Genomic DNA, 12,990 nt, shown 5'->3' with positions numbered 1-12,990 from the left:
TTGCCTGAAACCTAGCAAAACACTAAACAGTGGCATGGTAAACCCACCTGAAGAGAAAGCAGAGGAGGACCTAGAAAAATAAACAAGGGTAGAAGCCAGTCTTCCTCACCTGCGTTTCCATTATAGACATGAGGTCCTGCCACTGCTGCTCCAGGTCGAAGGGCAACTCTGTCCCTGTTAGTAGGGGAGACAGAAGCCCGTCTGGCACAGTGGAAGGCCCGCTCTCACTCGGCAGAACTTCAGTTAGGCTGGGGGCATCTGCAGCTGGAAACTGAAAGCAAAACACCTTTCAGTCATGGTAGGCATGTGGCAGTGAAGTGTCATGTCAGCAACAAATCATTACTCCCGCTTCCTCTCTGCATGAACTTCTGATACAGACTGTAACAGCCATCCCCCACTCCCAAGGTTCCCTGCAACCACAGTATTAGGGGCTTTAAAGCATTTGCAGGGGAGGGGTGGCATTCTCACCACTTCTTTCCTGCTAATCTACCTGGCCTTGTGCCTGGAACAAGAACAAGCTTTTCTCTTCATTTGGAAGAATTCACAGCCTCACAAGGTTATGGCAAGGGCATGAGATAAAGATTGTCCAAGTCCATTTTTTACACTGAATGCGTCTATAGAAATGCCATATGCTGTTACTACTAAGCAGTTAAATCTTCTCTTTCCGAAGGGCCATCATTGACCCACCTCCGAATTCTCCCCAAAGGGAAACGTGGCCTCCAGCAGCCTAAGGCACTCCTCCAAGGACAAGGCTGTCTGGTCCTCAACACCAGGCACCTGGAAGAGCAAATAATTCAAGTGTCATTTTACTGTAAGATCATCTATACCCGTGCCCTTCAACTTTTTCAGACCAACCTCCACCGGCAACATATGACTAACTTCTTTTAAAAAGCCTGTACATTCTCCTATTCTTTGTGTGCCTCTTTTAAGAGATATCTGGAGGGTGGCAATGAGAAAATAGCCCTTTTCTGTCATCCTTCCAGCACCAGGCAGACATTTTTATTCCCCTAGACGTTTCAGCAGCATTAATAGTGGCTGTGTTTGTTTGTGTGTGCTTGTTTGTATACACTTTTATGTGGATGGGGTGGTTATTTTATGTTGCTGCTGATGTTGTAGATGCACATTATAGTGCATCTGCATTGCTTTTAAAAATATTGTATTTTGTGTGTTACTGTCTCTGTAATTAACACAGAGACTTCTTTTCTTTTGGCCGGGTAAAGCAATCTATTAGCTGAATAAACTAAACTAACCTTTATCTTTCCTCCTCGCCCCACTCACTTTTATTCTTCTCTTGAACTTAGATAAATGTAATTAATGCTGAGGTGACACCCGTCTCAGACACGGACGAAACCCAGTGATGTAGTCCAATGCACAGCCTGGGACAGGGCTAAATGCTCAGAACCAGGTAGTCCTGACCAAGCGACACAGTTTCCTAAAAACTCACCTCAACAGCCAATAGCTACATGGTTGTCTATCTGGCACGGTTTCCAATACCACACCCAGTTCCCTGTCCCACAACCCCTCCACAACCACCCCACTACTTATTCCAATGACACCCCCGAGTCTCTTCTCAAACACCCTGCATTCTGACAAAATTTCAAATGCTGAAGTCAAGAAACGGTTTATGTCACACAGTAAAATTTAATCAAATGCAAATTCTCTTGGTGCAGAATTAGATGCAGCCCCCAAGAAGGGAAGCCCTGCTTCCAGAGGATATTCTAACTGGGGTGAGCCATTCCAGAGGCTGTCACCAACCTGCATTCCTGCAGTCTTATAAGTGGGGACTGACTGAACTGAATCTGGAGATCTGATGTGCCCAGTAACAACTGTTCTCAAAGCCATCCAGGGTCAAGAGTTTATTAACTGGCTTTGATAGGATATCACAGTCCTACTCTGCAGACTCAGGATGGATTCACCAAATTAGAAAGAGATATAGACTAGAATGCCAAGCAAGAGCAACCCCAAGTAGAATCCTACTCACAAGATGCTCCTGCCATGTTGGGGGGGAACTCATGGTGATTCTACCTATTCCCCCTGCTGTCCCCTTTGCCCCCACAAAATTGGCTCCAGAGCAGTGTGTGAGATGTTATAAAGAGAAATAAGGGGAAATGGCCTCCCCACAGCATCTGCTAGCAGGATTCTCTGATAAATCCTAGCCCCATTTGGAAGGAGGGTTAAAACTAATGAGATTTACAGAGAGAGATTTAAAAATTCTTACTAAATAACATACTCTTAACAGTTGCAACCAAAAATAAGACATGGGAGAAGGCCCAATTCTCACAGAACAGAGGTGAGAAGAAGCCAGGATGCTGAGAGAAGGATCAGAAGGTGGTGGTGTGAAGCCTAGGAAGAAGCAAGGGGTGTATGTTGAGGACTACCACAAAGCAACAAAGCACAGACCAAGGCCTTTAACCAAGCATGGAAAGGTAATGAATATCTATGCACTCAAACCCAACGCAAACGGAGAAGCAGCCCTGCCTGCTTCCTGGGCAGGATCAGCAACACTGAACATCAGTGTTTCAGAACTAATTCCCTTTTAAGAGTTGTGTCTGAACTTGAAAAGGGGAGGACATTTTCTAGCATCACAGCTATTTTCTTCCCAAGGCCTACCCAAGCATGCAGTGAGAGGGAGCAGCAGATTTTCCTCTACTGAACAGCTACAAAGAACAATCCCAGGATGGTGGATAAGAAAACTGTCCTACCCAACTAGGGAGTTGAGTTGTTGTTTTTTTTACCTGTGCAGGAAAGCTTTCCCCTGTCTCGCCATCCACTAGCAAGGCCCTGTCAGCAACATCGCCCCCGCTGCTCCTCCAGCCATCCCCACACTCCTCCCCATTATTTGGTTCTTTGTCCACTTCGTTCTCCTTCTGGCGGTGGCTGTAGTCAAAAATCTCACGCCCAGCTCCAAGGTCGATATCCTGTCTCCACAGGATGTCAATTAAATCAATGTCCTAAAAACAAAAGAAAAACAAGGGGGGGACACTTTAAAAACTCGTAATAAGGCTTCTCCCTTCCTTGCCGCCCTCTTTTCTCTGGAGGATGCCCTCCCCTGCAACTTCACCCTCCCTTGTGACGTACTGCATCCGCCACCATTTGACCCTACTCACCTCCAAGTGCCGCCCTTCATTCTGAATGTGGTGCAGCCCCACCTTTCCTGCTCCTTTTCTGGACCATCCCTGATGTCGTGGGGCTCCAGATACTTTCCCCCCACCTACAGCCATTCTGCACTGGGAGCTGGCCAAGAGCGGCTCTGCAACGAGGCTGCTCCGGGGCACAGACCGGGAACTCCATGAACAGCAACAGAGCTGTCTCCTTGCCGCTGCCCATGCTACGCAGCAGTGCTCGCTCTGTCCAGGCAGCAGGGAGTCTGCAGCTTTAACCGCTCAGACGGCTGGCTGGCTGGCTGGCAGGCAGGCGGAGGGAGGAGAGGAAGGAGGGAGGGAAGGGAGGGCCAATTGTCATTCTGGATTGCTGCTCCATAGCGGGCTTGCATCAGCCTGTGGTGCCATTCTGGCTATTTGCATAAAGGGGTGGGGATTCTCTGCATTTTCAGCCACCTGATGCAACTCAAGAACCCGGCTTTGCCATGCGTGCTCTGCCTGGCCAGCTCCCTCTGCTCCAGACAGCAGAGCTGCCTACCTTAACCAGCCCTTCAAACTGAAAGCAAATTGCCCTGCTGAACGCATCCAAAACACACTGCCTTCTTCCAACCGCAAAGCAGTGATCAGCCCTCATCCAGACCAGACTCTAGCCATGCTTCTCCTTTGGAATGCCATCTCCCTTCCCCCACAATATCCTGAAAATTCTTCCTCTGCAGGACAGGCCTCTCCCAAGGCTAAGCCACCCCCCACAGGCAGGCTATATTTATTCACGCACTGCAGGAGTGTGTTCCTTTCATCCAGGCCCAGCCCTAGAATTGCCAACCACACAGAGGTACCTCCCCACCCTGTGGCACAGGCGGTCGTTCTTTTTTGTTACAAGGCATATGCAGTTTTTTAAGCGCCACTGTCAGCCAGCACTTCTGGCCCCACCCTCCACAAACCTATTTCCTAAGGAAAACAGATACCCACCCACCCCAAACTACTATTCTACTATGTACAGAGGTTACATATGGATCCAGAATTCAGGCTGCCAGAGACACTAATTTTTAAGTTGCTATTTCTTTCTTCCAGACAAGAACTCAGCAGAGTAAAGTGCCCTCTTTTTCACAGCACTACCAAAAAGAAAACAGAAAAGTGTCGTGATTTCCCCTTACTCTCCGGCCCCCAATGTCAGAGCATAAGGTTGCTCTGTGTTGCAACACTATTCAGAATTTTCCTCCTGTCAATAATAGCTGTAACTTGAATATGCAAATTCTGGTATCACCTTCAATCACTGGTCAAATATTTCAGGACCTTACAAATCAGTCTCTTCTGTACCTGCCAATCCTGTTCTGCTATGGACTCTCACTATCCCCAACCCCAGCAGAATCAAATGCTCTTTCAGGGCCTAATTTGTCAGAGGCACTATTTGGACCACCTTCCCCCCCCCCACTTCTTGAATTCACCCCAAATTAACTAAAACAAGTTTAGACAACCCTCTTCCCCATCTCACAAAATGGGTACCTTGACCAAACCCAACTTTGTTATTCTCCTGCAGTGTGCCCTTTAACAAGAAAAACCCGTTCAAATTAAATAATACAATCTGGATGGATGCCTTGTCCAGTTACACACAGAAGATTTCTCAGGTCTCGGGGCGATCTGATGGCGTGGGCAAAGAGATATGCCAGCAAGGTACCCATCTCTGCCCCCCCCCACCTGCACCTTTCAGTAAACAGGCCAGGATACCCATATGGGCCAAAGGCGTCTTTGGTCTGCACCCCCTCACCCTCATTTCGACCATCTGCTTCTTCCCAGATGTACCCCCCCATTCCAAGACTCCGCTCACCCTCCCCCACTTCAGGATATTCATTTCTCACACAACCCATTTCCTCTTGTTCTCAGAGCCTCTCCCTCCTCAAGTCGATATAACACATCCTTTCCCCCCTACAGATTTATTAGCTCCAAGGTGCCTGGTGGGAAGAGATCTGGCCTGCTCTGGCCACAATCTAATAGCAGGCATGAAGGAGGGGCAAGAAAAGGGTTAAAAGGGATACCTTTCTCATGTCCCCAGCTGCCGCTCCCAGAGCTGTCCACCCAGATCATGGTCTATGTAGAGCGCAAATTCCGGGCAGGCAGAGCTGGGTGACCCAGGCAGGGTGCTGGACAGACATCTCTGGTTTCAGTTAACAGTTGCTCTTTTTTTCTTTTCTTTTTTGGCAGGCTTGCCAGCCGCCCCCGAGTTGTTTAGAAGCCCCCCTCCTTTGCCAGCATGTGACCCACAGGTGCTGTGCTATCGCCAGCCCTCCTCCCTCCGCCCCAGCATGAGATCCAATCCTCAGCGCTCCTCCTCTTGTTGCTTAGAGGAGTTCCGGCGAATCCCCACCCCCTGCTCAATGCCCAGGCTGCAGATATGGAATCCCCACCCCATGTGCCGGGCTGAGGCTGCAGCGAGACTGAGACAACACCCCCCCACCACACACACCCGTTACCTAGGCTGCAGCCGGAGCCAATCCCCTCCCCCAGGTCACCGCGGAGGATGCAGAGGGAGCCAGGCTCCGCCCTGTGCTGGTTACCTAGGCTGCAGAAAGAACCAATCCCAGGCCTCAGGTCCCTGCTGAGGATGCAGAGGAAAGGGCTCCTCCTCGCACTCGTCACCTAGAATGCGAAGAGGAGAGCCAATTGCTGCTCCTCTCTTCCACCCCGCCCAGGTCGCCCTGGGAGCTGCAGCAATGTTTGGGCCTCTGTCTCCTTGAGAAGCTCCCACGCCAAGATGCCCCACCCAAGCCAGGCAGTGATGCTCGCAGCAGTTCGGGGAACACCGAAAAGAATAAAATGCCGACAACATTCCTTCGCTCTTGCATATCACCTACCAAAATCAGTCCTGCTAGGCAGCACCCTCGCCTAGAACATTTTGCCCAGCCTGCCGGAGATTACCAAAAGTTCCCTCTTCCGTATCAACACAGATTTCATCCCCACCCCCACACTTTTGTTTTATGGCAGCACGGAAGGGTATGGAAGCCCCTCAACCGCCAGAAAAGCTCTACTGAAGCCCACGGCGGCTGCTGAGATTTTGCTGCACTACACTTCAAACTACGCAAAGCCCTAGGAATGAGCATATACAAATATGGTGAGGGGGGGTCTATGGGTTCTTACACAGCAGCGTTAACAGACACAGACAGAGTGCCAGGACAGAGGAGGGTCAGTGCGTCTTGCTGTTAACCAGAAGGCTGGTGGTTTGAGCCCACCTCGCTGTGGCCAGGATTCCTGCATTCCAGGGAGTTGGACTAGATGCCCCTCGGGGTCCCTTCCGACTCTACAATGATTCTGTGATTCTACTACTACCACATCCACTCACACAGGCAATCAGCAGCATTCTACAAATAATAAAACACAAATTATTTATCCAGCCCTTTCCATAGCCACTTCACATATGTTCCCCAATGCTAAAACGTTTGAGACTTTTAAACCTGTGATTCTAATATGCACTCTTATCTCAGGAAAAGTCCCATCTTAATCAATTGTATTTACATGCATAGGATTTCACTGGCAGTTTAGAAAAGGAAGATCAAGGGACATGACGGTAACTTTTTAAATTATTCAAAGTGTGGAGAAAGCGAAGAGGAAATATTTTCCTCTACTAATGTAACAAATAACTCAATGAGTAGATTTTTAAAAATCACTTTATCACAGAACACAATTTAAGGAATTCGCCGCAACAAGAGTGGCTGGGGCAACCCAGTCAGATGGAAGGGATATTTATATTTATAATGTGCTGGCTACTGCTTTAGAAAGCTTTAAAAAGGGATTGGACAGGTTAATAGAAGATGGCCATTAATAAACCCAATAACCATGACAGTAAAATGGAACCTCTACATACATAAGCAGCTGCTGAGGAAGAAAAAGGGGAGACTTGTAGCCTCCCTGGAGGCTGCCATGGACCTTTACTGGTCTGATCCAACAGGGCTCCTTTTCTCTCAGAAATATTTATACCATCCCTTTGGATCAGGACAGTTACCAGTGGCTTCTATGTCTGTTTCCCCCCCACAAACAGTCCAGTCTAACCTTACCTGCCATTCTATTACTTACACATTTACATCCTATACAGTGAAATTAATAAGGTAGGATTCTGTCTACATTGTGTTCTGAAATGAGTTAAGACAGCAATGGGCTAAAGGTCAAAGATTCAGAGCAAGTACTTGGAACAGAGCAGCATCTTAATGCCACAAAATATTATATATTATAGGCCATCCCAAGTTGCATGTTTCAATGCTCTCTTGTTGATTCTATCTTCTGTTAGCTGCGGAAGTTCTAACTGTTCAGTCCAGCTGAACCTGGTGGTTTCAATTGCCTCCATTGTATTTTGCAGAATATAGTTCAAGTAGGAATTGAAAAATCCCAGGTCCTTTGAACATATATGATTTTTTATTTTTTACTGGCACATGGGAACTTAAGTCTGTAATCCTACATTCACTCATTCACTACATTCAGTAGGACTTACTTGTAAGTAGACATGTACAAAATTACACTGTAAATAGTTTATTACCCATCTCCTTTTTAAGACAGAGGAGCTGACACTACAAACACATGTTCCACTTCCCCCATTCTACATTATAAATGACAAAAGTGAAAGCATATACCAAAATTACTTACAAAAACCTCATGACAGCTCTAACTAAAAGTAGTCAACATAGAGGCCAGACAGTCAGTCAACAATGTGTGCTCAGCTCACTGTGTAGTCAGAGCCTAGAGCCACTATGTGGGAATTTTTAAAACCCTGACCTCAAAATATATTGCCACCCATTTCCACCTAGACTTTTCCCAAACAAGCCTGCAATCACCAACAAGGTGGTTTGATTTAAATCAAGCTGATTTAAAATCAATGATTATTATTTCTTCATATAGTTCCTAAAGAATGGTGCACATTTGATCATGAAACCATATTCATTTACAGTTTATGCTGCAATCCAAAGAGGAAGGGAACCAAAGGTGATTGAACTGCTTTAACTTGCACTCCCTCTGGAATTTTCTCTTTAAAAAAATACATAAAACTATTTTCCTGTCATTGGGAATAAAAGAAGGGGATTTAGAAGGAGTGATTTATGAAACATCCTGAGCTAGTTGAAATCTCTCCCAGGTTTGGGAACAGGTTGGGTGGCCAGGAAAGCTGGGAATTCTTCAAACCCAAACCTGATGTTGTGACAGGGGCTGGTTGGACACTGAGGAGTGGTGGTTGGATACTGAGGAGTGGGCACCACTGGGAGAAGGGGGGTTAGAGACTAACTTGGAAGAAGGGAACAGTGATCTGGGGGAGCCTGTAACAGACAGGATACGAGAATCAGGCAGGATAAGCTGCAGGATTAGAGAGTGAAGAACAGGTTGAGGAGGAGGAGGGAGAGGTCAGGCTGGTGGAGAGTCAAGGGCATGGGTAGGCAAACTAAGGTGTGTGGGCCGGATCAGGCCCAACTGCCTTCTGGATCCGGCCCGCATATGGTCTGGGAATCGCTGCATGGATTGCCAGCACATGTGTTCTTTCCCTCTCCCTCACACGGCAGCTCCGGCGCTGGCGCCTCCTCCCTCCCTCCTCCTTGCTTCTCCCTGCCCTGCCTAGAGGAGGAAGGGGGCTGGGCTTTGTTGGTGCCAGGGTCAGCAGCGCTTGAGCAGCTGCCATTTTAAGCAGCCCCCCTCTGGAGCCCTTTTGTGTGCTGCTCATCGTCCCTCTGCCGCCGCCGCCAGCCCCTGCCGCTCGCAAGACACAGGTAAGCAGCCACCAGGGCTCGTCCAGTACCGTGGAGAAGGGATGGGAGAGTGGGGGGGGCTTATAGTCTGCCCCCCCACAAGGTCTGAGGGGCAGGGGACCGGCCCCCTGCTGAAAAAGTTTGCTGACCCCTGGTCAAGGGCTTCCACACCTCCTCCTCTTGCCCCCACCTCTCCTGCTCCACTGTCTCCCAGGACCAAGCAAGGATTGAAGAGGGAGGAACAGAAGCAGGTTACATGCAGATGCATCTTCACATGCTGCTTACGCGCAACTCGGGTGGGGAAGATACATAAGCTGAGGTCAGGGGCCAGGCCTCCCTGTCACTGCAACTGCCTCATCGGGTGCACACCTTGGAGTAGCTGAGCAACGTAGGACTGATAGACATGCCTTTTCCCTACTTGTAAGTGTACTTTTGACAATAAAGAGTTACCTCCTCACTCTGGACATTCCTTGCCTGACAGCCCCCGGGCAGGGCCAGGACACTGGGTGTTTCTGCAGAGATGAGGCTCCAACGTATTCTATGGTTCCTGTCTAAATAGAGTATTGTTTATACTGTTTTCATTCTTACAACCATGTCCTGCATCTTGCATTGTATACATTTTGTAGCAAGGTTTGTAGGTTTTTCTTTAGCTATATAGGGAATGCCTTTAAAATATTCCCCTTTAGTGTTTGCTTACAACCAATAGCCATGAGAGTTTGTGAGGTTACGCATAAAAATATAGGAATCTGACCACTGGGTAAATTTGTTGTCTTATTTAGCGCATTCCTCCTCTCTGCTTCGGCCCAACCTCACCCTCACAAAAACAAAGTAACAAAGATGGAAGTAAGGTTTGCTAGTTACTGGGTTATTTTCATTAGGTAAATAAATACCAAATACTTTGGTAGGCTGAATGCAAATATTCATACTTGATCAAATTGGATCTTCAGACATAGATATAGATATAGGCAAGCCCCAATGCTAGCAGGTAAAAATTAAATCAGTAGGAAGGCATACTATAGTGCTAACATGCACTAGTTGTTTTTTAAGATAAACTTCTAGTCACTTTTTTTTTAAAAAAAGATTATTTTTTTAATCCACCCTGATCACCCTGGGAGCGGGGGTGGGGGGAAGTTTCTGGTTGAGTGTGATGAGAAATAAAAGCAGGTCTTGGGGAAAGAAGGTGAGGGAATGGCATCCTGCTATGTATATATCTAATTCAAAATGAACAGGGGAGGAAAGCAAGATGCAGAAAGAGTCAATAGAGTATAGAACAGATATAGATATAGATATAGATATATATAACCATGAATAAAAAGTTGGCATTCAGTGGACTCCAAGGGGGCTGCATCCTAAGTCACCCCATTACAAAACTGAGGTCAAAGCATGACATCAAAAGCCAAAAACTGTATTGCATGCATTGCATCACAATTTCCGAAGAAAACTTTGGCAACTCTTTGATCTTCTACACTCCAGTTTGCCATTCATATATAAACACGTAATCACGATGAAGGTAAGCACAGGCAAACACTCAGTATGTGGGCGATAAACATGACAGCTTACGAAAACTGACGACGTTATAAGACTTGCCCCTTTTTAAAGTATGTTCTGTTGAAGCAGCATTTACTGCTTTAAATGGGGCTTGAAGAAGAGCTCCAGGACTCTGGGGCCTAATCTCCAACAAAAGTTAGCTTTTTGGTAGCCATGTCAAGGCAAACAAGATTGGTCAGGAAACAGGGTGGTGGTGAACGATGGGCGATAGCATTTATAGTCAGGCTATTTCCCAAGGGTTCAGGCCAAACTAATGTGTATGGATCTAGTCCCAGTGCATTCATGTTGTAATTCCAGGAAAGACAAGCTTACTAAAAACAACAGCAACATACTCTGCTACAGTTAAAAATAAACACAGCTCAAGCATTTTGTTCCTTTAATTTGACAGGGCGGAACCTCTTCAAACCCTCCTAATCCTAAAGGTTGCGAAGGGTCCTACTTTCACACAAGTGAGCCCAGGTTTAGGGGGCCCTGAGGACAAAGAGAAGTGCGAGACTGGAGAATAGCTGCAGCTCCTCAAGGAAAGGGAGAAGTTGTGCTGGATGCAATAAGAAGTGGGAATAAAAGTGTCAAAGTTTGTGGGCAAGTTGTGTTTTTCGACCAGCCAGTTTTCTACAAACAGTCCTTAATTTCTTTTCAAGAAAGTAGGGTAGCTCGAGCCTCCCTGCTCCCCAGCTTTCTGAGACTAAATGCCCATACCCTAGTTATGTCTGCCCCTGGACCATGTCTGTCCCAAACCTGTCATCTCCTACTGCCTATTCCTCTAGGGGCCACTTCTGCAAACACATACTCAGGGGCCCTATTCCTGCTATCTTAACACGCATGCATAAACATGTAACAAAATATCTGTGCACTTTAATCTTAAGTTATTGTGCAATACTTGACTTTCCTATACAAAGCTGGTATCAATATTTTTTTTGAGAGAAACAGACTTGTGTGACATACCTACAAATATTTTAGGCCACAGGTAGCTAAACTTTCTTGGTCCAAGACCCACATTCACTCTTGGTGAGATCTCCAAGGTCTGCACACCAGTGGTAACACCACACTTTTCACCACAACCTACACACAGGGCAAACCCATGTACAAGACACAGTGCTCTGCCCTTCAGCTGAGCCATGAAGATCTAACTACCCCCTCCAAGCTCAAGTGACCAGTTGGATGATTGGGAAGGGGACAATTTGCATCCCCATCAAGGTGTCCACTCCAATATCATGTCGACAATATTTTTGTTTCTGCCACTGCCAACAATATGGCGAGGAGGTCTAGGAGGCAGGGGAGAAACATTTCCCTGGAGAGCTGGAACTTACGGATTTGAGATTTGTATGTGAATACTATAGTTCACCTTAAGCCTCTGGTCCAGACTAAGTAATAAATCACTTTTTGAGGGGTCGGGGTGAGAAAGAGGCTTATGCAGTATTAAAGATAGAACTTGAACTAAAACAGGCATAGGCAAACTCGGCCCTCCAGATGTTTGGGGATTACAACTCCCATCATCCCTGACCACTGGTCCTGTTAGCTAGGGATGATGGGAGTTGTAGTCCCAAAACATCTGGAGGGCCGAGTTTGCCTATACCTGAACTAAAAGTACAGAGAACGAAAGGCTCAGATGGATCAGAGATGCAGACCAAGGTAACATGAATCAAGCCCAAATCCTAACACTTTGAATAGCAAGAAAAGACGTTTGGGGCAGGCTCCAGCCTTTGAGGGACTATTGATAGCAAACCATTTGGTGAGATGACCCTGCTCACCCACCCCGCCTCCACGAGGTAAGTCACCATAATGGACAGTGGCTTCTTCTTCCTCCCCCCTCCACCTGCCATCCAGTGAGTAGGCAGTGCAGCAGTGGCCACTGCTTGCTGCTGCCATCGTAAGTGGGAGAAGGCAGGCAAGTAAGCAGTGGCAACTGCTGTTCCTATCAGGCATCATTGCCTGCTTGCTTGGTGGCAAGCAAATCATAGCAGAAAATGCTCCCACTATTGGTGGTGCATGCTAAAGGGTGGGTGCACCCAATTAGTGTTTAATTACATTTTAATTATTGTCTTTTCTATGTTTTTAGCTTGTTCTATTTTATCTGTGTAAGCGCCGCTTTGAGTCCCAGGCTGTAGAAATGGTGAGACAGAAATTATAATTACATGATAATCATAATATCACAGTGAGCCAGAAACAGGGAGAGGTGGCACTGTGGGCAAGTTAGGAGTTAATAAGTAAGCCTCTCATTAAGCACCTTGGGGCACAGTAGCTGCCCAATGAAGATAACCTAAAACCAGCCTGGAAAAGCAGCAAGGGAAATGCTAAAATATGCAATGAAGCACAGAGACAAGGCTAAAGGGTGCTGAGCTGCATTCTTACTAGCAGACAGCAGCCATTTTCAGAAGCAATGTATAATCTTACAGGAGTCTGCTGTATCCTAATAAGAATGCTGCTCAGCAGCTTTGAAGTCCTGTGCCTGTTTTGCAGTGCCTACTTTATGCAAGTCTGCTCTGAACAGTCCAGTCTTGTTCTAGAGTGCCCAGGTTCAGAAGGCCAGCAGTCTAGTCTCACACTGAAAAATGTCTGTGCACATACTAGAATAGTTCCTGTAAACTCCATTAGCCCTCATGTCTGGAAAGGGGAGGGGGGAACCC

At 47.0% G+C, this 12,990-nt stretch overlaps 1 protein-coding gene across 9 annotated transcripts in view; it reads right to left on the bottom strand.

Moving 5' to 3' along the window:
• The window catches only part of NFE2L1 (NFE2 like bZIP transcription factor 1), a 35,806-nt gene that overhangs the window by 4,242 nt on the left and 18,574 nt on the right, over positions 1-12,990 (bottom strand). For 5 of the 9 annotated variants that reach the window (XM_083582844.1, XM_083582845.1, XM_083582847.1 and 2 more), the window contains exons 4-6: positions 2,736-2,951; positions 688-777; positions 110-271 (exon numbers count right to left, since the gene is read on the bottom strand). In XM_083582844.1, coding sequence (XP_083438970.1) covers positions 110-271; positions 688-777; positions 2,736-2,951 — 468 coding nt within the window. Of the gene's footprint in view, positions 1-109; positions 272-687; positions 778-2,735; positions 2,952-3,107; positions 3,837-5,134; positions 11,567-12,990 lie in introns of those variants that run through there. The other 4 variants (XM_083582849.1, XM_083582850.1, XM_083582852.1 and 1 more) reach the window with 3 other exon arrangements.

This window comes from Podarcis filfolensis, assembly GCF_964270895.1.
Source record: "Podarcis filfolensis genome assembly, chromosome: 13".
NCBI lineage: Eukaryota > Metazoa > Chordata > Lepidosauria > Squamata > Lacertidae > Podarcis > Podarcis filfolensis.
The sequence above is the reverse complement of the archived record's forward strand: the minus strand, read 5'-3'. Positions and strand labels throughout refer to the sequence as shown.